Source organism: Kogia breviceps, chromosome 14 (genome assembly GCF_026419965.1).
Source record: "Kogia breviceps isolate mKogBre1 chromosome 14, mKogBre1 haplotype 1, whole genome shotgun sequence".
NCBI lineage: Eukaryota > Metazoa > Chordata > Mammalia > Artiodactyla > Physeteridae > Kogia > Kogia breviceps.
This window is the reverse complement of record NC_081323.1, coordinates 14992518-15020075: the sequence shown is the minus strand read 5'-3', so window position 1 is coordinate 15020075 and position 27558 is coordinate 14992518. Positions and strand designations below refer to the sequence as shown.

General features: G+C 49.9%; 1 protein-coding gene and 1 long non-coding RNA gene across 2 annotated transcripts; both read right to left on the bottom strand.

Annotated features, from left to right (window-relative positions):
- Positions 1-580: 580 nt before the first annotated feature.
- On the bottom strand, positions 581-19439 carry SDC4 (syndecan 4). The gene is made up of 5 exons (XM_059037872.2): positions 19340-19439; positions 8073-8211; positions 6945-6991; positions 5701-5899; positions 581-2652 (listed from the first exon to the last, which is right to left on the bottom strand). The coding sequence occupies exons 1-5, from the start codon at positions 19406-19408 to the stop codon at positions 2501-2503; spliced, it is 606 nt and encodes a 201-aa protein (XP_058893855.1). The 5' UTR covers positions 19409-19439; the 3' UTR covers positions 581-2500.
- On the bottom strand, positions 16080-19325 carry LOC136792559 (uncharacterized). The gene is made up of 2 exons (XR_010836513.1): positions 17722-19325; positions 16080-17158 (listed from the first exon to the last, which is right to left on the bottom strand). It is a non-coding gene; the product is annotated as an uncharacterized lncRNA (long non-coding RNA).
- Positions 19440-27558: the final 8119 nt, after the last annotated feature.

Sequence of the window (27558 nt, the reverse complement as noted above, 5' to 3'; positions counted from 1 at the left end):
GCACAGCCAAAATAAATAACGAGATAAATTACATTAAATTTTTTTTTAAAAAGCATCTTACCCACCTCAGAGGGTTGTTATGAGGATCGAGAGGCATCAGTGGTATCTGACCAGAGCCCACCAGCTTCGATGCTCAGAGGCCAAGCAGGTGGACAGACTGTGGCAAAGCAGAGAACCTGCATCTAAACGGTCACCCGCCCATCAGCAACTCCCAGTGGTTGCCATGCAGCCTGAGAGTTGCCAAATCTTGATTTTTTTTCCCCCGAAGAGAAGTAGGGAATCAGTCTGGATTTTTATGGGAAACATCCTCACTTCCATAGCTGGCAACTAATTCAAGGATTTCTGTGTTTGTTTTTTAAACACGGTGCAACACGGTGCCGCCTAAACAAAAGTCCGAGGTAGGCAAGACATGGCCCACAGGCCAGTGTGCACGTTCTGACTTTCCTCCCCGCTTTCCGGGCTCTTTCATGGCATCTTACATCTCTGCCTCTGGTGTCTGGCAGCAATTATCTCAGGCTCCACTGAGATCAAGGGAAAGGATGACGTCTGATGAACTCAAAAATGATAGAGGCAGGCGATCTAGAAAGTACCAGGTTTTATTATCTTTTTATCAAAAAATCAGTAACAGACAACAGTGTGAGGTGCTCATTCCCAACATGGCCAGAGGAAAAGGACACCAGGGGAGGAAGAGGACCCAGCCAGCTGGGACCCTGGGATTATGGTGATGAAAGGTGAGGGAAGCAAGGGTAATACCCCCCAACCCCAGCCAATGGGGTCAGGAGATGTGGCCTGCCCTGGCTAAGCCACTAGGCCTCTGCAGGCCTCTCCTCTCTGGAGAGGAAGGGTCACAGATAACAGGGCCCAGAGCCAGGGCCTGATCAGCCCTCCCCCATCCCCCTTTGTCTAGGGAGACAAAGGTCATCTCAGCAAAACTGGCGCTGTGACTTGTTAAACCAGCTTAGTTCTCGAGCTGTGCTGTCCAACAGTTGCCAGTGGGCTCTGCCTACATGTTTGGTGCACCAGCCACCAGCCACATGTGGCTGCTGAGCACTTGAAATGTGGTTACTAGAACTGAGGAACACACGTTTCACTTCATGTAGTTTTAATTGATTTCAATGTGGTTAGTGGCTGCCATATTGGATAGCACTGCTCTCCAATTTTCTCTTAAATTAGGAGACAGCAAATGAAGGAACCCCAGCTAGGCTCACAGCAAAAGTTAGAGAGGTTTCCAGCCCAATCAGGAGAAGGCACCAAGGAACAGGACCAGAGAAAGAGGCAAAAATCCACTCAGCCACACAAAAATTCACTCACTCAACCACCCAGCCAGCTTTACATGGGAATATCATATCACACTATTTCCTGAAAAAATATATTTATCTATTTTGCTAGAACCAAGGAAGAATAATAATATATTACATGAAAAAGAGACACAAATATCCCACCATCCCCTAGGTTATGTTTTGGGATCTGCTAGAAAACTATATTTCAGCAAAAGCTTCTTAGAGGAAGCAGCTTTAGAAAGGGCCAAGGTCATAAGCAGAGAAGTATGAAGAATTAAAAAAACAAAAATCACGGGGAGGGGATTTAAAGAAAAAGAGGCAAGAGGAAAGGAGAGGCCCTGTCTGAAGCTATAAATAGTTAAAAAAAAAAAAAAATTAATAAAAATTATATCTCCGACTCTTCTCTCTTTTTCGAGTAACAAAAACAAAAAAACATTAAATACAAACTTAGCAGGTACTGTGGAAAGGTGCAAGAGGGAGGAGAATGCCTCGGCTTCTGTGTACTCTTGCCCAGGTAGAGAGGCTCTGTACAAAGGAATGAACAATTTTAAAAAAATCCCACTAAAAATAGACTTATGAATATTCTACAAGTCCATTTCACAATGGACTTTCAGCTCTTCTCCCCACCCTCCCCAAATAAAAAAGGTTGATTTCCAAAAGTCACTTGGAAGAGCCTAGAATGGCCCAAGGTGTACCACAGACTCCCATAGTGTGGTTGCAGGTGCCCTTTGAGGGACACATCTCCACGTGCAGATCGATGGTTCTGGTTCCTTCTCCCAGCTCCTGGCAGAGGGGCCAGGCTGTGGAAGGAAGGGAGGGAGGGAAGAAGGCTGGGGGTGGGGGCCGACCTCCAGCAGGATTCACACAATAGCTTAGAAAGGCTCTGGATGAGCCCTGTTCAGTACAGGCTCTCAGCTGGGCCTCGATTCTAAACCGGAAGATGAAGAAACGATCCAATCCCAGACTTGGCCTTGAGAAAGGCCAAGTTTAACCCTGTTTTTCTGCTGGGACAATGGAGGCCCAGAGAATCAAGAAGAGGCAGGCAGGAACAGTAGAAGATGATGTCTCTTCTGACACTGAAACCCTAATCGGAGCTGGAGATGCTGATAGATCAGGACTGGGTTGCCCTCCCCCTCCCCTAATGTCCACCCTTCAAAATCCTTCAAAATCCTTCAGCGGCCCTCCCCCGTAAAGTCCAAGCAGGTGCTCAGGAGGAAGCTTCAGGCATAGAACTCGTTGGTGGGGGCTTTTTTGTAGATAGGTTTCTTGCCCAGGTCGTAGCTGCCCTCATCCTTCTTCTTCATGCGGTACACCAGCAGCAGGACCAGGAAAATGGCAAAGAGGATGCCCACGCCACCGCCCACAATCAGAGCTGGAGACGAGAGAGGAGAGCGGCGAGGTGAGAGCAGGCTGCCCGTCGCGACCTCGGGGTACACTGGCCACTTCCGCCTGGTCGGTTCTCCGACCACTAGACATCCTCGCCATCACTCCCCCGGGTGTGCTCTGCTGATGCCTTACTGAATTTGATTCTCACAACCTCATTAATGAGAAGGGGGTCACTGTAAGTCACTGAAAAAAACATAGAACTGGAGTGACAAAGGCACCATTCCAACCCACATCTGCTTGAGTCCAAAGCCAGGTTCTATCTCAACACCAGGCCAACTCCCAGCTCGGCCCTGAGCCAGGAAGAAGAGAAACTGCAGGCTGTGGAAATCCCCCTTAAACCTACTTACCCCATGGTCCTCAGCACAGCGAGCTCTCTAGCTGACCCTGTGTGCAGACCTACATTTCTATAGACTGGTATATACATTCTATACACACGCAGGTATATGCTACCATACAGTTACCACATGCGAATGTGTCCACACTCCTACGTTATAGATAATTATATATGTGGTTTGGGACTTCCCTGGCGGTCCAGTGGTTAAGACTCCATGCTTCCACTGCAGGGGCCACGGGTCTGATCCCTGGTCGGGGAACTAAGATCCCACATGCCGCACGGTGCAGCCAAAAAAAAGAATTATACATGTGGTTTACGTCCCTACGTACGAACTCAGTGCTTAAGGCCTACGTTCCATTCCCATCTCTGCCACTTAACTGGCTGCGGGATCTAAATAATAAAAGTCCTTCATCTCTCTCATTGCAAAATGGACACAATAGTACCTTTCTCATAGGTTTGTCCCCAGGATTAAAGAAATTAATCCACTTAGAGAGCTCAGAACAGTGCATAGCATATGCTCAACACTCATTCATGATGAACCTTCGTGGTTTATACCTGTGTCCCTAGTACCCTAAATCATTCTGGCACAACAATAGGTGCTTAATAAATGACACAGTTTGGCTCAGACAGGAGCACTGGCTGAGGGCACCTGGTTAGTGACAGCCAGGTGTGGGCTTTTCAGGTGAACGTTATGTTCTCTGTATGACACCAGGCTGCCCGGAGGGCTCACTCCTGTTTGTTGAGCAGGCAGGGATATCTCCCAGAAACCTTTCGGTAGCAGATTGAGTCCCCTAATTCAGTCTTAACCTAAGAAGATTAATTTTCTGCCCCTGCACACACTCCAAATCCATGCACAGAATGGGGACAGAGTGGCAGAGAACCAAATCGGGCTCTTTCTTGACTAAAATGACGAAAAGGCAGCAACAAAGTACCCCCAGGAAATACCAGGAAAAAGGACGTGGACTATCAGGTATCAACCCCCTTCCCGTTTCTATCGCCTTTCCCTCTGATCACTCCTCTGTTAGACCCTTGGTCTGTGCTGGGATTCCCCACAAGGTCAAGGCTCAAAGACAGTCTCAGAAGTGCCTGTGGTCCTAGGTTCCCATGCCAGGTCTACCACTGTCTGGTCTTATGCCTTTGGACAAGTGACTAGTCTTCTCCAAGCTTCAGTTTCCTTATCTGTAAGAGTATAGATAACCATACCTGTCGGATATGGTTGTTATGGGGACTCAATGAGGCAGGTGCATGAATCACATGGCATATGACAAGCACTTGATAAACTTGCTGTTTAAAAACTACTGGAATGGAGGGTCCCACCTCAGCTAGCTCAACAATATAACTTTTCAACTGAAGATCTCACACTTGTGTAATTCTCCATGGGAAGTATTAAGAGATGACCTGGTTCTCTCTTGCTATGTGACCCAAAGTAAGCGGTTTGCTTTCTCTGGGTCTGAGTCTCTCTGTGCATAAGAAACAGTTGCCCCTCTAGTTTCGACAGCATTCCTCACCCCACCCACATCACACATAAGGTTCAAAGAACATTGACGCAGGGACCCGTGGGCCAGGGTCAGCGCTGAGCTGGGCCCAATGTCCCCAGGGGTTATACCCTGCAACATGCAGGCAAGATCCTTTATCTGTCCTGGTTGCAGGCAGCGCACAGGGCTCTTTCCCTGTACCTCCAGCCTCCTCGGAGCTGCCGGCCCAGCTGCTTGCCAGAAGACGGGAAAAACCCAGCCTGGGCCCAGGGTGCCCCTTCACCAGGCTGGTTCAGCCAGACTGGCCCTCAGCCTGTAGAACCTGGCCAGAAAGGGAGTTCCCTCTGACAAAGCCCCCAACCCAGCTCTGGAGACCCCCACAGCTGCCCGGGAAGAAGAGAAGGAGCCAAATACCACCCCAGCTGAAGGCCCCGTAGCCAGGCTAGACAGAGCCACCCCTGAAGTCTCTCCCCGGGACAGAGCTTTCGTCACACAGCACATTATAGTCGAGAATGCTACAGCTCTTGCCCAACATGTACTCTCTCTAGGCCTCTGTTTCTTAACCTGGCACATGAAGTTTCCCTGGGTGCCACCTACTACAAGTATACTACACTAAACCATCTACTATTGTGAACTATACTAACAAACCAGAACAGCCCTTTACAGTTTGCCAAGTTATTTTAGATTCTACTTTTCATGAAGTCATGAAACCCGAGGGGATAGCACTGTACCCATTTGCAGACAAGGAAACTGAGGGTCACTTCATCAATTGAGGCTGGAAAGCTTCTCAGCCTAGGTCACAAGGCTGCCAAGTGACAGCAGGGGGAGGGGAAGACAGCCCAACCCAAAGGAGCCTCTGGGCTTTCAGGGGAAGTTTTCAAGGGAAGTTAAACTTTTAATAATTGACTCCCCAGGTGCTAAACTCAGGCTGGGAAAGCGCTTTGTAAATAAGAGAAGGACTTAGGGCAAGTGAATGACTCAGCATCTATTTTTTTTAGTCCTTGATATGTAATTCTTCCTCTCTGTCCAGCAGGCTGTACACAGAGTCAGAGTCACCTCTTAGGGGACGTGTCATCCTTCAAGGCCCCAGGGCACCCAGGGGTTGTAAGGAAGGGGTACCAAGTTGCCTAATGGGCTAGAGGCATCCTTGCCTGCAGCTCTATTCTGCCCCCACCTGAAGCCCTCTCCCTCTTCGGGGTATCTTGTGGGAAACATGGGACCTTACCTGCCAGAACCTCTGTCCTCTCAAAGATGTTGCTGCCCTGGGCTGTGCTGGACATGGACACCTTGTTGGACACATCCTCATCCCCATCAAAGGGTGACATCCTCTTGGGGATGACCTCATTCTCCTCCAGTTCCTTGGGTTCGGTGGGGACCCGGCTCCCAAGTCCTGTCTTCTCAGGGATGTGGTTATCTAGAGGCACCTGGATAGAGGGAAGGAAAAGAGACCAACACTCAGCGTGGTTTGGGGAGGGACCCAGGGCAGGGGACAGGGACATTCAGCCAGGTGAGGAATCTGGTTCTGCATCTCGCTGGCCAAACCACATGGTCCTAGAGCAGAAATCAGCAACAACATCTCAATAATTATGCTGTCAACTTTTCTAGTAAATCTGTCCCCAAAGGGGAATGAATAATGTGACCAAGGGCACAGGGAAGCAGGTGTTCTAGAATATTCTAGAGTAATAGAATACTACTATTCTATTCTGGAGGGTGGTTTGGCAAAACTGCGGAAATAGCTTCTCCATTAAGGCAGGAATTTTGCCTCTGGGACTCTGTCCTAAGGGGCTAATCAGAGGTTTGTGTAAAAGATGCTTGCTGTCGTGTTGTCATTGAAGGAGCTCAAAAAATCATAAACCTCTTTTCCATCAATAAGGGAAACTGGGTGAACTCTGATTATGCAGGCCATAAAAATGAATAGGAAAAACATTTAATTACGTGGGAAAATACTCATGATCACTTTAAGTGGAAAACGAAGTACATAGAACTGTATGTATAATTCGATATTAATGTTGGGAAATACCTAGAAACGCACACCAAAAAAGAGGCTGGAAACATCTAAGTGTTTCTCACTTAGTGATTACCCCTGCAGAGAGGATGGCCTGCCCATGACCCACAGCTGTGTCTGTCCCAAGAGTCCAGGGCCACAAATAGAAGCTTTCTTCAGAGTGACATCAGACTCCCACTTATTATGCTCCCCTCAAGAGGTACTAAGGGGCTTCCCTGGTGGCGCAGTGGTTGAGAGTCCGCCTGCTGATGCGGGGGACATGGGTTCGTGCCCCGGTCCGGGAAGATCCCACATGCCGCGGAGCGACTGGGCCCGTGAGCCATGGCCGCTGAGCCTGCGCGTCCGGAGCCTGTGCTCCGCAACGGGAGAGGCCACAACGGTGAGAGGTCCGTGTACCGTTAAAAAAAAAAAAAAAAAGAGGTACTAAGAACAGGAGAGGCCAAAGTGTGTAGCTGCTTACTTACCAAGGGATGGATCACTTCCGGGAAGATCGGGGTATCCTCTGAGTCATCTGTAAAGGCAGAAAGGCCGTGTGAATGTGAGGTCGGTTACCCCCAGGTCAATGACCCAGGGCTGGTGGGAATTCGAATTCACAATCGGCCCCCAAATGTTCAGTGTCCAGCAGGTGATCGATCATTCCCACCCGAGCCACAGTCATCTCATCTGTAAAATGGGGCTCCTGAGACCTGCCTCCCTGGCTCTTTCACAGGAATGCTGAGCTGGTAGCTGGGCAGATTTTTTTGTCAGCTCCAAATTCTTGCTCCATATAGATCCCAGGACCAACAGCATCACCCAGTAGCTGGTTAGAAATTCAGAATTTCAGGGTCCACTAAATCAAAATCTGTATTTTAACAAGATCTCCAGGGGATTCATTTGAGAAGAATCTAGACTGCAATAGTAAATATTAGAAATTGCAATATTCATGTATTTCCTGAGTGTGTGGTAAATGCCAGGGGCTTTCACTCAGTCCCAACTCCACAACACAGACACCAATGCACTGTCATTTCTATTCCCATCTTACAGATGAGGAAACCAAGGCTTACAGGTCACCGAGTGGCAGTTTGAACTCGGGACTACGTGTCTCCAAAGCTCAAACTTCAAATTATTACACCACCTCACACATAGGAGGGATGCTTCTTGCAGCTCTGTCTGGCCCGGCAGCCAGAGCCAGGAAGTCACAGAAGACGAGAGAGTTACCGGCTCGTGGTCTGGGCCCCTTCGCTACTCCCACCCCCTCTGAAGCAGGGGGTTTGTTCTCAGTTCCCACCCACACCTCTCTGTCACCTTGCCCCCAGGCTTCTGAGCAGCTCCCTTTCCTTTTCAAAGGAAGAAAAGCACTCAGCAGTCCTCCTCCTCACGTCCATGGCTGGCGCAAAGAAAACGTAGAACTAAAATTGAACTCAAAGCAGCAAACCATCTGCCCAGAGAGGGTCTCGGGGATGGGTTGATCCGGCAACTTTTGTTTCCCCCCTTTTTAGGGGGAGGGGCACGATAGGAAAATCCAAGCTTCAAGGTGGGGTCACCCTTGTAGGAGGAAGAGGATGGGTTCCCTCCAGTCCCGGGCCCCAGCCTGCCCACCACACCCTCCGTACCCAGATCTCCGGAGCCAGACAGCTCAAAGTCATGGGGCTCCTGCCCAGGTACCCCAACATCCTCGTCGTCCGGTAAGTCTCCGGAAAAGTGTCGGCCTTCTAGGAGGTCTCGGGGGTCGATGACCTCAGTTTCTCGGATCTAGGGTAAAAACAGGAGACACATCAGCCAGTCGCCCCCCAGTGCCCTAGAGCAGCCCCTGAACCCCGGAGAGGCAGTGAAGTGGGCGTTCAGGAAGGTGAGCAGGGGTGCTGGAAGAGGATCAGGGCAGAGCTTGGAGACCTGGGTCCCGGGCCCCTCCTGGCCCCTAACTTTCTGTGCGACCTCAGACAAATTTGCAAGATGAGCCCCGGGACACAGCAGTGACTTGCTCAAGGTCACACAGTGAGTTAGCTACATAGCTCAGAGAGGAAAGAGGCCAGGGCTCTGCTACTGACAGCCCCAAGCTGTCCTTCACCCAGCTGAGACTTGCCAGCGACACAGGGGAGAGCCTGAGAAGGAACATCCGTTCCTAAGACAAGGTTACCATCTGTGGGAGAGGCCCAGGCTTCCGGGGAGAGGTGGGCGGAACCGGCCTATCATACCAGGTCCCCTTCCACCCAGTCAAGGGCAGCTGGATTCCCAGAAGAGAGCAGGGTCAGGCCGGGAGGAAGGCAATGGGCAGGCAACTCCCTCCCACCGCCAAGGCGAGACTCTCTGCTGAAGGCTTGCTACATGTGGGGGTGGGGAGCCAGAAGGGGTTAAGCCCTGGTGAGGGATGACTTCATGACTCGGGAATCAGGAGCTGTGGGGTTGCCGGCGCTGGAATTCCAGCCCCCGCACAGCCCCATGCCTGTGGCTTCAGTTTGGCAGCACTGGAGGAAGGCTCCTCTGTGGTTGCGCAAGCTGCCTGTACCTAGGGTGGAGTCCCTGTGCTCTACCCCCATCTCCTGCTGCAAGTTCCCCTGGGGCCCAGAATCAGAAACAGCAGGACCCGGGCGGCTTCCCAGACTAAGCACTTAGCGTGAATGAGCTCCTCCTCATAGCCCTTATTTGCAGAAGTATTAAGAGGTGGGGGGCAGGGAGATGCTCAGAAAATTAGTCACTTTCCCAAGATCACACAGGCAAGAAAGTGCCCACACTGGACCAGAACCCAGGCATGGGTCACCTGAGCCTTTAGCCACATACGGATAAACACATGTGTACACAGAGTGCCCACCTACCTCGGTTAGGAGGGAGCCCTGTCAAGTGGAGGTCAAACCCAGCCCAGGAGGGAAAGAGGGTACTCTGGCCACTTGCTTATCTGGCCTGGAGACCAGGCAGACCTCAAAGTCCTCGAGATGGGGGCTGGGGTCCCAACACTGTGCTGTTTCAGGCTGAGAACTTCCCCTACCTTCTCATTCCCAGGAGCCACGACTGGTTATTTATGAATCCTGCCTTTCTTTTAGTGGGTGAAAGTGCTGAGGAGTGTTTCAAAACAACCCACCGGATCAGCACACTGACTGGTTGGTAGTAGCTCTGTTTTACATCAGGAAATGAAGACCAAGTCTGCAGCAAAACCCAGGCTGAAAACTAGATTGATTCCCAGTTCAGCCATCTTGGGGGTCACCGGGTCATGCCTAACCCTTCATTTTTATACCAGGTTCCTTGAGAGCATAAATGACTTTTCTTAAGGTCAGGAATGGCCAGAATTAGCCAGGATTAGATCCCATCAGATACCTATCTTGGCTCTAAAAGGACAGGGATTGGGACTTCCCTGGCAGTCCAGTGGTTAGGACTCGGAGCTTCCACTGCAGGGGGCACGGGTTCGATCCCTGGCTGGGGAAGTAAGAACCTGCATGGCATGTGGTGCGCCATAAACAAACAAACCAACAAACCAATACATAAATGGGCAGGGATCCCTAAAGGCTGCATTAGATGAGCCCAGGTGCCCTCCTACAGCAAGTCAAAGGGCTTAGGAGGAGCTCTGTGAGGCATACTGATGGAGGACACAAGAGATTAAATCCTCTCCAACTACAGAAGTGGCCCCTTCTCTGCCCAAGACCCCTGACAAGAGGGAAATTCCCAAGTGGGCAGAATCCCTAAGACTAGCCCAGCAAGACTCAACCAGGCTCCCTGGGATTGTGGGCAAGTATCCCTTTGTGTGTGTGTGTGGATGGGGGGATGCCAAGAACCCTCCCTTCCCCCACCCTCTTTTCAGACAAGGCCCATTCAGTCTGAGGTGGCTTTGAAGAACCAGGCCCCCCCAGCAGCCAGGCCAAGCCGTGGCCAAAGAGGGACTCCACCCTGCCCCTGGCTCACCTCGATCCCTGCCTGGGGAGCACGAGGTCACACGTGTGTGCACACCCAGGCATCCTCTCTGGGCCCTCAGGTCTCTCTCTATCTTTGTCCTACTCATAGACACACAACAGAAATCAGCAGCTGAATAAGCAGACCCTCGTGGGCACCTGGGGTTGCTGCCTGGAGGTTTAGAGATGCTGGATGCTTCCCCAGACTCTCCATAGAAAAGAAGAGGGGTAGGCGCTATTTTGTGCTGTAAAGACTAATGCCTACCTAACAGAAGGTGTCTGAGGCCCAACCATCTCATTTGCTACCCAGATTAAAAGATAAGGGCCTTTGCCAAGGTCACCCAAGCAAAACTGGACTTAGAACTTAGGTGCCTTAAAAAAAAAAAAAAAAAAAAGAACCTAGGTCTCTGTGCTCCTGGGCTGGACTTGTCTTCCTTTCCCACTTCTAGGGTCTGGGCTGCCCCTAAAGGTCTCAGCAAATCCACAGGCAGCAGCTGTCACTCCAGATATAACCCACATCCAGTCCTTAGGCGATTGACATGAAGCTAGGAAAAAAGTCACCAACCCTACTGCAAAGTCCTACAGCTTCAGTCACCCAGGAAAATCATGGGGCCAGGCACTAGTATCCACGACGTGCCGGGCACCAAGCTGGGTTTTTCTCCGTATGAGCTCTTTTTATTCGCACAACAGCCTTGTAAGGTGCTCTACCCATGTTGCCGGAAAGAGAGCCTCAGTTGAGTCATTCATGTAACGTCACAGAGCTGGGAATCAAACCTAGGTCTTTCTCAAGACCATGTCTTAGCCACAACCAGACTTCTCACTGCCACCCACAATTTACCTCTCCACCCCAGTGCCACAGCCCAGAGCATACTAATTCCAGGCCAGGGTTCCAGGGCACCCCTTCCCCTGGTCAGGAAGTAAACAAAGGTAAAAGTGATATTGCTTAAACAAAAGAACAGAAACTTGGCTGGGACACCTGGGAGAAGTTCAGGGTCAGAGCTTGCTTAACTGTGAACTGATGGGAGAAAAAGAGAAGCAGCCTTCCCCCAGCTGGCCCTTCCCCAGGGGAGGAAGCCACCCCCAGGGGTCAGGGACACTCTTTTGGGGGTGAGACCAGAAGGTCAATTGGGCAAGCCAAATTTGGGGGGAAGCTGCGACGCTTAGTACCCTGGGCCCTAACTGCTGAACCCAGCACAGTGGTCCTGGCAGGAGATCCCCCAGAAGGGGCCATTGATACAGGCATGGTCTGGTCCTCCCCCATGCTCCTTCCGAAGGGTCACATACCCCCTAGAATGAGCGAAACCTGGGTGCCACAATCAGGACTCTAGATGTTGGCAGCAATGGAAGGGTCCACCAGCACAGTGGTGACCCGTAAAGGCAGTTCCACCAGCAAACTACAGTCCTATCACTCCCTAACCATATGAGCCTGGGCATTTATTTCACATCTTAAAGCCTCAGTTTCCTCTTTTTGTAACCGGGGCTAGTAGCACCTTGCTGAAGGATGAGGATTAAGTGAAACGCACTGGGGTGTGTGAGGGACCCAGCACGTGGCCTGGTACATAGCAGGTGCTCAATGAGTAGCAGCTATTATTAATCCCCATCTGCCTTCCTTCTGGCTAAGGGGATTAGTGCTCAAAGGGTCAGAGAGACCTGGGAAAAGTTGTAGAAGCAGTTGCATTGCTAGAAAAGTGGTTGGTGGGTGGGGAGGTGCTTTGCAAACTGCGCAGGGACATACCCTTATAACTTGTATTTATTTTGCTTCCGAGACCAGGGACTCTTCAAGAACCAATCAGGCCCCCTGATAGAAGAGAGAAAGGCCCAGAGATGGGCAGAGATCTGTGCAAGGTCACACAGCTTGGAGCACCTGTCCTAAGCAGACAGAGGCAGAGGAGAGACCAACTGCATTTTTCCAAAAAGAGCAAACGGCAGTGACCAGAGACACTTGAAACTCTACTTGGGGACCTGTATCCCCAGAGTATTTCCTGACCTGCCTTGGGGATGAAGAAAATATCTAGAAGGCCAGAAGAAACCACACACCAATCCAGGACCTGGTGCGCCGGTATGAGAAGGGTTAAGCCAGGTCTGGGGATGGGGGTTCGAATGTCGGCCCTGCCCACTCCAAGGTCGGGTTACTAGGAACACAATCGCTCAGGAGAGAAGCCAGGCCTGGCATTGCCAGCAGCTTTTCACCAATCCCCACTGCCCGTCCAGGGCAGCTCCAGGACCCAGGGGTGCCAGCTAGTAATAGAGGCTGGAAGGGGAAGGGTGGGGGGAGCTTCTGGAGCCTCTGGACATCCCCCTGGCCGAAGCTCATGCGGCATCCTTGTCACTAACACCCCGGATGATCGTGGGAGATTCTCTCTCTGGGCCTCGACTTCCCCACCTATGAAAGGCGATTCTCAAAGAGACAAGCCTTCCTCTGTCTGGAGGTCTGGTAACCAAGCTGGGGACTGCTCCGATTACCGATTACCGGTGGAGACAGCCGGGAGGGGGCTGGTTCCCCCAGGGCCGCAGAGACAGAGGTGCATTGAAGCTGGGCTGGTAATCTAGGCAGCGGATCCGAGGTCCCTGCTGGATCCGAGGGCGGGGTATAAACAAGCCTCCCGTGTTCTCTAGAGCAGAGTCGATATAGCCTTGTCTCGGCCGATTAGATCAGCCCTGGGTGCTGGCTTCCTGCCCCTTCCCAGCCTCCCCCGCCACTTGGGGAAGCCACAGCTCCAGATCGGGTCAGTCTGTCCCACAGACGTCTCTTGGCCGGGCTTCCCCAGGGCAAGGAGTGTCCCAGACGTTGGTCACCACTGCCCCCATGCCCCGAGGTGGCACAGTACAGCCAGTCCCCGCAGGCCTGGCCACGATGGGCCGGGCCCCACCAAGTCACTGTTTCCACACATACCAGCCTCTCCCTGCCTCCCCTTTCCATTACCCCAGGTGTCACCTGACTAGCAGCCTCTGCTACTGTGCCAGAGAAAACTGGGGCAGCCGAGCTCCAAGCCTGAAGGCGGGGGGAGGGGGGGATGCAGAGTAAAGCAGGGGGGAGGGGGCTGAGTAGGAGGGCCTGGCGGTGGGGTGGGAGGTAGGGAGTCACAGGGGTGGGTAGGGGGGACCACAGAAGGCTGAAGCTGGAAAGAACTGTTAGGATCACAGAGTGATCTTTCTGGGGACTCCTGGAGCCCTGTGAGAGGGATAAAAAGCTCTGAACCCCAAGAACCATAACTACTGGTTTACGTTTCTCAGCGGGCACACAGAGAACCACCTCCCCACGCCAACCTCTGGCCAGGTTAAGAACCCTTGTCTAGCCACTAACGATAAACTAAACTTAACCCAGAACTTCACAAGTTTGCCAAACACTGATGACGACCCCGGAGTGACACAGGTGTTTTATAGAGGACGCCGGGGCTCACACGGGCCAAATGACTTATTAACTAACTGCGTGTCCCTGGCTGAGCAGCCGAGCTGAGATGGGAACTCGGGTTTTTCTGACTGTGAAACGTACGTACCCATTTTCCAGTCACCCAGCCTCCCGGGGACAGGGCCAGAGGGGACCACGCCCAAAGATCATCAGTGAGTTAATAACAAACCCACCCAAGTCAGGTTGCTTGAACTCTTAGGGTTAAATCAGGCCCCAACCGTTGACACAAGCCTCCTCCTCTCTCCCTAGGCATCACCCGAAGAAAACAAATGAAAACTGGCATTCCAGAACACTGTACCTTTTCTGTCCACAATCACACTCCCTCCCCCAGAGCCCAGGGCGTTTCTTTGCAATTCCCTCGGCCTCTGGACTGGAAACACCGGCCCTCCCCCTACGGCACAAGGCTCCTCCAGCATGGGAGGCCAAGCCCTGAGGCCTGCGCAGTGTCCTGGTTGCCTGGTCCCCCTACCCCGTCTCTCTCCAGGCTGAAAATTGCTCAGCAGGGGGATTCCAACCGATCCCCGCAGGAGGGGTGGGGCTCCTGGGAACTGGTTCTTGTTTAAATATCAACCCATCCGATGATTAACAAACTTCTAAGACAAACAAATAGATTTGGGCTCTGTCAGTCCCACCCTAGACTCCTCCCTTCCCACCTTGCAGCTGTTGGGGGGAGGGGAGAGAGCTCTCCTGGGGCCCTGAGGGTGGGATCCTCAAAAGGAAAGGACCATCTGGCATCAAGACAGCCTGGGCAGAGCTGGAACGTTTACTAAGAAGGCCTCCTGCCTACCAGGCGGGATCCTAAGAGCTCCACTTGAGGCCTTGTCATCTCTTACAAGCCTCCCCACAATCGCCATCTTCTTATAGACCAGAAAGCAGAGGCTTGGAGCGGTCCAGTGGCCTGTCCCAAGCCATGGAGCTAGTAAGAGGGGAGCTTCACATCTCTGGAGTCAGGTCTGCCTAAATCCAGATCAATGTTCCAATCCCAAGAAGCAAGAGAGAGCGTCAGAAAAATCAGAATCCTGGGATCAAATCTGGACTGTACCATCTTTGCTCTGTAAACTCAGACCAATTGCAGCCTCGGTTTTGCTTTAAGGGATGGGGGGGAAAGCGCTACCTGCTCTGCAGAGGTCAATTATTTTTTTCTCTTTTGCTCTAAGTAAACTTTGTTTTAAATTGAAGTACAGTTGATTTACAGTGTTGTGTTAATTTCTGCTGTACAGCAAAGTGATCCAGTTACACATATATATACAATCTTTTTATGCTCTTTTCCATTATGGTTTATCAGAGGATATTGACTATAGTTCCCTGTGCTACAGAGTTGTTGTTTATCCATTCTATGTGTAATAGTTTGCATCTGCTAACCCCAAACTCCCACTCCATGCCTTCCCCAACCCCTTTCCCCCTTGGCAACCACAAATCAGTTGCAGAGGTCAATTTTGAGGACTGGCTGAACTCTATTCCGTCAAAGGCCACACACAAGTAAGGCGCTGTGAAGGTCTGGGGCCTAGTACTAATTATTTCCTGTATGTCCTTTCAAGGCCCTGGATAGTTGACTATCCCTAATTTAAGGCCCCCAAAGGACAAGGTAAAACTCTGGAGCCCATGCCAACATTCCCATTGCAGAGCCATCCTATTAGCCAAGAGGTTGAAAGGAAATGGGTGACTCAGGCAGGCCAGCTACCACGTTCCTCCAGTGACTCACAAGAGCCCTGTCCAGCCCCTTCCCCCAATTTTAAGTCGTCACGAGTCCAGGAGGCTGAGGACAGCTAGGAGCCAACTCCTCCCAAGAGGGACCTGGGGCAGGAGAGCCAGGCCAGGCTTCCCGCCCCCTCATTCAGGCCAGCTCAGAACTCCAAGTACTTGGAAAAGCTCTGTTTCCAGGAGCTGGGGATGGCAGGAGCTGAATGTCTCCACCACCCACCTCCCCAGTGTTGCTTCTTGCATAGGCTCTTGACCAAGGATGCCAAGAAAGCTCCCCTCCCCCCGCCAGAAAGGACCCTTTAGAGGGCGCTTTGGTCCAACCTCCTCATTCCAGAGTTGGGGACACTGAGACCCAGAAGGCATGTTTGCTCAAGGTCACCCAGAGATTCAGGAGGAGGACCCAAGGCATCTACTGTCAAATCCAGCCAATTTCCTCATCTGGAATGTTCTCCGAGGACCTGCCAATCAGACACCTTGTGTTACCTGACAGACCTGGTTCTGACTTTGGCAAAAGCCCCTACATTCCTCTGAGCATCACTTTCCTATAAAAATGGAGATAATAATAGCTATCTCACAGTATCACTGGGAGGCAATCATGTTAGTAATAAATAACCTCAGTGCACCTTTTAGAATGAAGTTACATGCACGCATTTATTTGTTCATTCATACAAACATTTCCTGAGTACTAACTACGGGCCAGGTATTTCACTGAAAGTGAATAGAGCAGAGTTCCCGGCCTGGGTGTGTCGGGCTGGAAGAGGGGTGGAGGAGGAAGGGCTCAGAATTTGATGGGGTATGTTAATGCCCTCATGAACCATAAGTTTCTTCAAGGGAGGGAATGCCTTAGATGTCTGTATGGTTTCCACAACCCTTTCAAAGAGTAGCTACTTAATTATTAATAGAATATCTGAGGTGGAAGGGGCTCTCTATTCAGTTCAAACTCCATTTTACAGATGGGGGATGTCAACCCAGAGAGAGAAAGGGATCCAGTCTCACAGAGCCCTCCAAAGCATGCCCCAAATATTTTCCTTTGGTAGCTCTCTGAGCTTCTAAGAAATCCAAAGGACTCTCTCTGGCCACTCAAGGGTCCTAGACCCCCTGGGCTTCCGTCCCCACCGCTACTTCTGTGCAGTCAAGGAGAGAATTCTCAAGAAGACCAGAAACATCTCTTAGCTAAAGTACACGGGGTGCGTGGAGGACACTTCCCCAGAACTGACTGGGACTGGTGCCATGTCTGTGCCCCTGGCAGCAATACCACGGGGCGGGGGTCCAGCTCCCAAAACAAGGCTGCCTTTAATTGGCCAGGGAGGGAGTGGCAGGAAGGCAGATCAGGGGAATGCTTCCAGCTGGACAGGAAGAACTGGTTTAGGACGGCAAGTCCCACCAAACAGAGAAGAGTCTGGCTCAGCCTGGGTTCCCTTCCCAAAACCTGTGGCACTGAGAGGGGGGAAAGGAGGCCACTACCCACGGGGAGGACAGGCCTTTGGCTTAAACCTAAAATTTGGGCAGTGGCCCCAATAGCATTATTGGAGGGGGACTACAGGACAGAGATTCTGATGGCCTGGGAGCTCTCTGCTACCCCAAGATGGTACCATTTTACCTCATCTGTAAAGTGGGCATAAAATGCACCAGACCTGGTATATGGAAAGCACTCCACAAACGACAATTGTTATTACCAAAACCCTTCTCTCTGGGCCGCAATTTTCTCCGCCTGCAAAAAGAAAAGTGTCGACTGGATCATCTCTGTGGTCTAATCCAGCTGTGACTAGGTCTGATTTTTCTGGCCACAGCCTTGGGAGGAAAAGTGCTGGGGGCAGGGTGCAGGGGAAAGGGGGGAAGCCCCGTGACCCAGTTCAAGGTGGAAGATCTCGTAACATTAGCCAGGAAGGGAGCGCTGAGGTCAGGAGAAGAGAGTCAGACACCTCTCTCAGGAAGCAGCAGCTGCCTAGGGCTCACTTTTCCAGCTGATGGGTCACCACATACCCTCCCCCAAACCACATCCTTCTGACTGCCCCCAGGCACAGCTGCCTGCTCCTCCCCCGCCCCCCCCAAGCACCAGCAGGCTTGGCAGCCCCTGAACCAAGACTGGCACGTTACCTCTCCACCACCGGGGTCTTTCCCCTTTGCCCCACACCACCCAGGCCAATGCGACATGCCATGCCATTCCTTCGACGCCGCCACAACTGTGACGCCAACACATCCTTCAGGGGCCTAGTTTAGAGCACTGCACGGGGAGCAGCAGGCTTGGGTTCGAGTCCTAACTCAGCCACTCACCTTTTGGCAAGGTTGCCCTTCTTAGTTTGGGGAAGTCATCCCCTCACTCTGGGCCTCGGTTTCCTTCTAGTCCAGAATTCCTTGTGGCCAGCCCAGCCCAACTCTTTTATGGATTCTAAAGAGTGACCCAGGGATGAGACATAACAGCAGCCACTCAGAATAGCATCAGACTACACGTCAAGATACGTGCAAAAGAGGAAAAAAAGGGACCTGGAAGCCTGTCTGCTTCATTTGCATCTGACTCAGCCTCTTATCAGCTATGCGACCTTGGGCAGGTTAGTTGACCTCTGTAGCCTCAGGACCAGTTTAAAACAGTAAACAGAAGGGCTGAATTAAACTAGCTGATAGAGCCATTACAACAGCTATTAGAAAGCTATTAGAACAGTACCATAAGCACTAAATGTTTGCCGTCATCACTCAGGGCTGCAGTTGTACGTGGGGACAGGGAGGAAGGGGGGCTGGGGTCGGGGGTGGGTATAGCTCAGGGTCTCACCCATACCTCAGATAAAGCCTGCCAGGCAGAAACGAGCTCCCCTAAGTAATCCCAGAGGAATAGGAGCCCCATAAAGAATTGACATTCATGGTTGAACGCCACTGGACTTGCTCTCCCCAAAACCAAGGTTTATGGGCACCAAGGAAGCACAAAGCCCAGGCTTTTTTGGAGGGCGGGGGTCAGATCGCCTCTCAGCAATTCCTGCACCCCATCTTCCCAGATGTGATTGGCTCACTCCTTCCCAGCTGGCTGCTGGGAGCTTCTGGTGGGCCCCAGGCTTTGTAAACTACAGCAGGGACCAGTAAGTGGTGAGAAGGAGGCTCCTCGGGGCTCGCTGAGACCTTCTCTTCCCCCAGCCCCCCTTCACCCCACCCCACAGGGGGAGCTTTAGGTTTCCCCAGCGCTAAACGCTCTTCTGGCGGAGAGCAGAGGCTTGACTCCTGGCCAAGTGCTGAGCCTAAACCGTCCCCTCCAGTCTGCCCTTGAAAAATCAGCGTCCCAACTTTGTAGGGACCCTAAAGAAGCACTGGTCACCTCCTGTCCCAGTCCCCCATACGCTCTGTGCCGATGGGAAAATCGAGACTCAGAAGGGGTTAGGGACTTGCCCGGAGCCACAGGCCAGTGGCAGGGCTGCGGCCAGAACGGAGGTCAGGGCTCACTCCCTGCCCCGGTGTGTGAAACAAGGCCCTGCAGACCCCTAAACCCCTCCCCATTCCTAGTACAGGCAGCCCCCTTCACTCCCAGGCCATCTCGGATTCTAGAGGGCGAGAAGGGGCGTCAGGGCTCCGAGCCTGCCCCAGGGTCACCAGGGAAGGGGCGAGAGGGTGAGGGGAAACGAGGTGACACCAGCTTAGTCACGTCCGAGCCTTGAGCCCGCGGAGGGGATGAGGCCAGAGGGAGGCGGGAAGCTCAACAGGCTGGGGACGCACGGCGCGCGGGGGAGCCCCCCACCCCCCTCTCCCCGGAGCCTCCCTGGGACCCTGGAGCCAAGTTTCCAACTAAGTGTCCCTGGCCTCTGCGTCTAGCTGGGGGCGGCGCATCCCCCTCCCCATTGCCCCCGCATCGCAGGATCCCAGGAACAAAGGAGGCACCAGTCCGCCCCCCCGGGGATCTCTCAGGACCCACCGACTCGGCGGCGACGGCAAGGGCGCCCACGAGGAGCCACAGCAGCGCGAGCAGGCGGGCGGGGGCCATCGTACCACTGTCCGGAGAGAGCGCGAAGGCTGGTGGCCAGGGCTGGCGCGCGTTCCCTCTTATAGGCGGTGATCGGTCCCGCCCCGGCCCCGCCCCGGCCCGCCCCCGTCGCCCGCACCCCGCCCGGACGAAAGCTGGGCCTCCGGGGCGCTACGCCTGCCGGCCCAGCTGGAAACCCGAGGGACCCTTCCCGTGGACCGGGCCGCTCAGTCCACCCGAGTCCCTGGCCTCCAGCAATCCGGATCCCCGATCCCCTGCTAGGCAGGTGACGGGAGAGCACTGTGCCTAACCCCGTTTTACAGCTGGGCAACTGGGGAAACTGAGGTCCACGGAAAGGAAGGACTTATCCAGGGTCGTGAATTTAGATCAGCGCCCTTCCAACCGGGTACGCTGCCCTCTGAGGTACAGAAGACTTTCCAAATGGGCAGTGAATGCGGGTTGTTTTAAGGCGCAGGCTTGGGGGTCAGTCATCATTTTCTGTAAAGAGCTAAATATTTTAGGCTTTGCGAGCCAGATGGTCTCTGTCACAATTACTCAAACTCTAGCGCTGCAGCTCAAAGGCAGCCTTAAATATTAATACTTAAAAGAAGGACAGTGGCTGTTTCCTGATAAAACACTATTATGGACTCTGAAATTTGAATTTCATATAATTTTCACGTGTCACGAGATAGCATTCTTCTTTTGATTTTTTTTTCCCCCCAACTATTTAAAGATGTAAAACTATTCTTAGTGCGCTGAACAGAAACAAGCTGCAGAGCAGACTTTTTAGTCTTAGGGTGGCTGACCTCTGTTTTAAGGGATTTGTTTTCCAGATTTTGAGCTTCTTAAAAAGGTTGATCTCTTTGAGAACCGGTGGACAAGTTTATCTTAATTCTGAGATCTGCTCCCACCCTTTGTAAAAGATAGTTTCATTTTCTCCTTATCCCCTGAATATCCTCCTTACAGTGTGTATGTGTGTGTGTGAGTGTGGGGGGGAGGGGGGAGGGGTTTGGTAAAATTCTCTGAGACCCCAAGTACAAGTACTGTTGGAATTATTAGGGGGGAGTATTCTATGACAATCAGTCAAAGTGCCCAAAGTGACTAGACTTGTCTCTTTCTGATTTCATTTTGTGTGTGTGTATATATATATACACACATACACACACACACACCTGTGTATATACCATAAAGATACATAAAGATATATGTACATATAATACATATGTATCTATCTTTCTAAGGCTGAAGCATGGCTTTCTTTGGCCTCTGTTGGCACATTATGAATTCATACACAAAGTGGACACTTGGGAGTAACCTTCCCTCTTCCATACCTTAATTATTATCAAAGGATGAAAATCTTTTGAGGCAGAGAGCCTTGACAGTAAAGCAAGCTTCCAACCCTGATCATGTTTTTCCCTACAGGTTTAAAGGTGAGCAATTATTTTCAGCTCTCCTCAATACTCTTCCTTAGGATTTGGAAATAAACTGAGAAAATAAATGAATTTCAGGTCAGAATAAGAAATCCTTTACAAGTCAGATGGTTTTTGCAATCCTTGATTTCCACAGAATGGAAGGAGGGTCTAATCGAGTTGTCAGTAGATAGATCATTAAAAATAATTTTTGATGATAGGTCACTATGCAATTTCAGTTATCTGTCATCACATCACCGTAACAACACTCCTTTTGTTCCCATCAACTTCATTAATTGAAGAAGGTTTCTCAGCACTTACAGCCAGCCCTGTGCTGGTAAGTGTGTAACAATAGGTTGGGTGAAGCAGGTAGTGCTAATTTGTAACATTGGACAACTTCTGTGGTGTAAATACTCCCCCAGGGCTGATTTCAAGCTACCAATGTGATGTCACTGAACGCAGAGTTGGTTAGAGATGAGCAGTATTTCTACCGCACAGACACAATAATTGCAGATAATATCAAGAGCATAGATAACAGTAAAATGTAGGGAAATAATTAGTAAGTGATGACTTTTGAGTACTTATTTCCTTTCTTTTAAATACAGTTCATTTAACTGTAAGTTTATATAATTTAATTTTTAGTAATCATTATGTGTTACAAGTACCCACAAAATTTCCCCAGATTGAACCAGTACAAGCTGCCTTTGGCACACCACTGTTTGACAGCAAGAAAAAAAGAAAAATGGGCATAAAGTTATTGCTAAAAACCTATCTCATTCTAGCACAAGCAATATTCATTCAGGAATATGTGACTCATGGAGGGGAGAACCTTACTTTTTCTGCTTAATAATTATCTAAGTTTGTATGACAGGTTTCACAAGTGTATACTTATGTCAAATGGTATGCTTTAAATACATGTCGTTTATTTTACATCAGTTATATCTCTATAAACAGTTAAAATTTTTGTAAAACCTTTTTTTGAATTTTATTTTATTTATTTTTTATACAGGAAGTTATTAGTTATCCCTTTTATACACATCAGTGTATACATGTCAATCCCAATCTCCCAATTCATCACACCACCACCCCCCTCCCCCGCCACTTTCCCCCCTTGGTGTCCATACATTTGTTCTCTACATCTGTGTCTCAATTTCTGCTCTGAAAACCACTTCATCTGTACCATTTTTCTAGGTTCCACATATATGTGTTAATATATGATATTTGTTTTTCTCTTTCTGACTTACTTTACTCTGTATGACAGTCTCTAGATCCATCCATGTCTCTACAAATGACCCAATTTCGTTCCTTTCTATGGCTGAGTAATATTCCATTGTATATACGTACCACATCTTCTTTATCCATTCGTCTGTCGATAGGCATTTAGGTTGCTTCCATGACCTGGCTATTGTCAATAGTGCTGCAGTGAACATTAGGGTGCCTGTGTCTTTTTGAATTATGGTTTTCTCTGGGTATATGCCCAGTAGTGGGATTGCTGGGTCATATGGTAATTAATTCTGTTTTTAGTTTTTTAAGGAACCTCCATACTATTCTCCATAGTGGCTGTATCAATTTACATTCTCACCAACAGTACAAGAGGGTTCCTTTTTCTCCACAACCTCTCCAGCATTTGTTGTTTGTAGATTTCCTGATGATGCCCATTCTACATAGTTTTTCAATAATCATTAACAAGTAACTAGCAGAAAGGATTGAGGAGTGCTAAGTTGAGACAGTTAGTGGAAGCTCTTCTATAAATCTATCCTAACCTTCTGAAATTAAGAAATTAATCTCAGTAAACCATCAAAAATAAAAAAGAAATTAATCTCTGCTTGTTCAAGTTCTTAGAATCTCTCTGAAAGCATCCAACATGTTTGAATGTAGTTATTTGTGAATTTGTGGGATTTTAAACTGTGCTCCTTGAATTGGGAATAAAAGTGCGTGGATGGTCCCTGCTTCTGTTGGGTATGTGTCTCTATGTAAAGTTTCCTGGGGCATAAAATTTGAGTCTCTCTTCAGATCCACAAAGAAGTCCTGACCCCCAAAGAGTTAAAAGCAATTTGACCGGACCCTGGGCCCCTTTAAAAAGTTCTAATAGGTCTTTTCTTGGCTCTCACAAAACAAAATGCAGTAGTCCAAGGTTTGTAGAACTGAACTGAAGTCCCCAATTCCCTGCACCACCAGACTGAGAAGCCAAGCTCAAGAAGCTATGACCAATCCTGTCCTTAATGACCCACCTCCAAGGCCTCCTCCTCCAGGAAGCCTTTGCAAATCCCTCATTCTTTCCTTCTACCTCTCATCTCTCCTTCCCCTGAGATATCTTGTATTTCATCTGTCCCTCTCCTTTGGCAGACATCCCTTTCTCACTCGTGTTAGAGTTAGAAATTAAGATCCCAGCCTTCAGGGTCAGAAAGATCTGGGCTGTAATCCTGACTGGGTGACCTGGGGCAGGATATTTTACCTCTCTGTGTCACAGTTTACTCATTTGTAACTTGGGAGTTGTTATAGTTCCCATATCATGAGTGTTGACAGTATGGTTCTTAGCACATAACTTGCACATAGATATTACCCGTTGTTATGATAACAGAGGTCTACATGTGAGAGTCTGGAGTTGGGAAGCTCCCACTCCAACAGGTCTTCACACACAATAAACAACAGGGAATCAAGTCACTATTGTCAGAACATCTGAGAGAGCGAGTCCTGGGGCCTTCTCTCTCCCAGAATGGCACCAACCCTCTCTGGTCTTCTTTGCTCCATGCAAATCTCTCTTCAGCTCCAGATAATGACAACCTGGGGTTTCCAGAGGCTGTGGAATGTCCAGCCACTGCCTTACATAACCACAGAAACTGGGAACACTGGGCTCAGAATGATTCTCCCAGTCCATTCAATCCAACAGCACTCCCATTGTGAGACAGGCAAACCAAGGCCCACACAGTGAGTCAGCATCCACAAGGTATTTTAAAGAATTCTCAAAACAGCCCTCCCCTCTTTCGGTCACTCTTTTTCCTTGCTTTGCTTTACTTTTTTTGTCATAGCACTTCTCTTACCTGACATCATATATTGATCCCTTTTCTTGTTTATCATCCACTTCAACTCCAGACATAAGCTTCACAAGAGCAGGGATATGGTCTTGTCCACGGAGAGATCCCTAGCACCTTGCCCAAGATCTGGCACAAGTGGATATTCAGTGACTCTTTGCTCTTTGCTATGTGGATAAATGGATAAATGCCATTTGAATGTTTTTCCATAGGGGCTCAGACATAGAAATTCACTCATTTGGTCATTTATGTAATAAACTTTTTTTTCTTTTCTTTTTTTTTTTTGGCTGCGTTGGGTCTTCGTTGCTGCATGCAGGCTTTCTCTAGTTGTGGCGAGCGGGGGCTATTCTTCACTGCGGTGCGTGGCCTTCTCATTGAGGTGGCTTCTCTTGTTGTGGAGCACGGGCTCTAGGCACGTGGGCTTCAGTAGTTGTGGCACGTGGGCTTAGCTGCTCCGTGGCATGTGGGATCTTCCCAGACCAGGGCTCGAACCCATATCCCTTGCATTGGCAGGCAGATTCTTAACCACTGTGCCACCAGGGAAGTCCCGTAATAAACATTTGATGAACATCTTCTATGTGAGAGGTCTTCTGAAAAACCATGGTGGATGAGACCCCATCCCTGCACTTAAGCAGCTCCCTGATTAGTGAACAGTAGCTACCAGGGGCCAAGAACATACTATATGACAAGCTCAGGGCTGGCAACTTTATATGCATCTTCTCCGTGTTAGTGCAATGCTTCCAAGTGCAGGGAGCAATGTCTCACTCAGGACTCCTTAAGACAAAAGGGCTTGGGGGTTATTAGAGGGATATAGGGGGGCCAAAGACTGAAACTGAAAGGAAGATATCAATAGCTGAGGTGATTCCAGGGGCTGGCAGACTTATCTTCAGCTCTTGAAGCCTGCCTGATCTTTATTTGAGGGTATCTCCTCTTCCTGGATGTGTGCCTCTGTCTCTTTTACTGACTTACTGGCTCTCTATTCTAGTCTGAATTTGGGGGACAGCCAGTCTGATTGGCTTGGCCAGTAGCCTTCATTGTCTCCTAGAGAGAGAGCTTTCAGGTCAGACCACTTCTTGGATTACTAGTGGGTCTAGAGGGTGAACATCATCTAGCTTCTAACATATCCTGAACAGAGGGTTTGTTTAGTTAAAAGGGAAGGTTGAACATCATCCTCACTCTGACTCTTTAAAGTAGTATTACTTCTATTTTACAGATGAGAAAACAAGCTCAGAGAGGAGAAATGACAACAAAGCTGTACCAAAGCTGCCCTGGCTGACCTACAAACCCACCATTGAGAAATACATGCTGATTGCCCCTGAGATTTGGGGGTTGTTTGTTATGCAGCAACAGCTGACTAATACAGGATTGAAATCAGGTTTCATTGATTCTGTCTCACTGTGTTGTCCCACTGAGTTCGCAGCTCTCATTCCTGTTCTCCCCGCAAAAACATCTTTGAATTATACTGTCCCCAAGGGAGCAGAGAGGAAGTTGAGAGATTGGTCCCTGAGAACCTCCTGCATACTGCTTCCCCTGCAGTCCCCTACTCTGACAGCTAGAGAAAGACACAGATATTAATAATTCCAACCATTCACGGAGTACCATGTAGTTCTTCAAACGGATTTCATCTAGGTTATTGCATCTATACACCCCAAACAGTCCTAGAGGGTAGCCAGGGCTGGTGTTACTATAACCATTTAAAAACGAAAGCTCAAACAAACAAACAAACAAACAAACAAAAAACAAAAACGAAAGCTCAGAGAGATGAAGTGAGTTTCCCAGGTTACGAAGCTTTCATCTAAACCCAGATCCCTTGGTTTCTAGCCCTGGGCTCTTTCCACAACACCCTATTGCTTCTGAGTCCTTGATAGAGAGCATCCTCTGAGCACGTAGATGTGGTTGGCTTAGTGCCATGTGATTCACACCCGGCAGCACCAAGGGCTGGAGTGCAGCGCACAGAGCAGGGCACTTCCATTCTCAGCCTATCACCTCCCTTCACCAATCATTCAGCTCAACTTTTCATTTTCTCCCATCTTTCCTTGTTCCCATGAGGTCTTTTTCCCCAGCCTTTAGCCACATCTGGTCAAGGCAGAGATAGCACAATTATTTTCTAGATGCCACAGCAATCAGAATCTGCTCTTTGCAAACAGCAAAAGCTATTGGTGCAACGGAAGGTAACAGGGCAGGGAGGTAAAGAACCTCGGTGGAAGCCTGGCTTGGCCGTTTGACTTATCACATGGGCGATTTACATCCCATGCCTTGAGTCTGTTTTCTCCTTTAATAAACGAGAATCATTGTGTGATGACATAGGGACTGGTATAAATGTGCTGACACATCCTTGTCCTGGCTAACTCCACTCATCTTTCAGGGCTACTCCTTTCATGCTACTTCCTCAGAGAGACCTTCCCCTGAGGCCAAATTACGTTCCTGCCCAAATTCTTTTACATGGCTTCTTTTATCACATTCACTGCAATTTATCTTTATTCAATTATTTCTTGATTTTCCTGCTTTATTGTTTATCTCTCCCCCTAGATTAGAAGACCCCTGAAGGGAGGAACTATATCTGTTTTAGATGCCCATAGGCTAACACAGTGCTTGCTACATAGTAAGCACTCAATAAATATTTGTGGGGACTTCCCTGGCAGTCCAGTGGTTAGGACTCCACGCTCCCACTGCAGGGGGCCTGGGTTTGATCCCTGGTCAGCAAACTAAGATCCCGAAAGCTGTGTGGCACGCCCCCCCCCCAACTTTTTTGTTATTAAGAAAATAATAAATATTTGTGAATGAGTGAATCTGCCCCTCTCTTCCCATCCCTCCCACCTACCCCCACCCCGCCACCCCACTCACCTCCCAGGGGTGTTGTAAGTTGAAAAATAAACTGTAAGCTGTCAATTCTTGGCCAAGGGTGATGGTGTAACCTTCGTTCCTCCCTCTGTTCACTCAGACCCTGCCACACTGGCCTCCTTGCTCTCCTGGGAATATGCCGATCTCATTCCTGCCTGAGGGCTTTGAACTTGAGTTCCCTCTATCTGGAATATTCTCCCCAGATATCCAGTTGGCTTCATCCTTTGCTTCAGTCAGATCTCTGCTTACATGCCACCTCTTCCGGAAAGGCTTTGCTGACTGCCATTTCTGAAGTGACAGCTCTCACCCTCCATCCTCTACTGCCTCTGTCCCCTGACCCCCATTTTTTTTTTTTTAATTTTTTTTCGGTACGCGGGCCTCTCACTGTTGCGGCCTCTCCCGTCGCAGAGCACAGGCTCCGGACGCGCAGGCTCAGCGGCCATGGCTCACGGGCCCAGCCGCTCCGGGGCATGTGGGATCTTCCCGGACCGGGGCACGAACCCGTATCCCCTGCATCGGCAGGCGGACTCTCAACCACTGCGCCACCAGGGAAGTCCCGGAAGCTCACCCCCCCCCGACCCCCATTTTTGTTCATAGTGCTTCTCACTGCTTGATGTTCCATTTTACATTGTTGGTTGACTTGTTTATTGTCTCTTACCTCCATGAGCAAAATTCTACGAAGGCAGATATTTTCTCTTTATTCTTTTTTGGCTGCGCCGCACAGCTTGCGAGATGTTAGTTCCCCAACCAGGGAATGAACACACGCCCTCAGCAGTGAAATGGCAGAGCCCTAACTGCTGGACTGCCAGGGAAGTCCCCATTTTATTCATTTCTTTTTTTTTTTTTTTGCGGTACGCGGGCCTCTCACTGTTGTGGTCTCTCCCGTTGC

Excerpts from the sequence above, each read along its gene's own strand:
- SDC4 (XM_059037872.2), bottom strand. The coding sequence starts at position 19,408 with ATGGCCCCCGCCCGCCTGCTCGCGCTGCTGTGGCTCCTCGTGGGCGCC. Across the intron at positions 8,212-19,339 it reads TTGCCGTCGCCGCCGAGTCG|ATCCGAGAAACTGAGGTCAT; the intron begins GTGGGTCCTGAG and ends TTTTTACCCTAG. Across the intron at positions 5,900-6,944 it reads CGGAAGTGATCCATCCCTTG|GTGCCTCTAGATAACCACAT; the intron begins GTAAGTAAGCAG and ends CCCTCTATCCAG.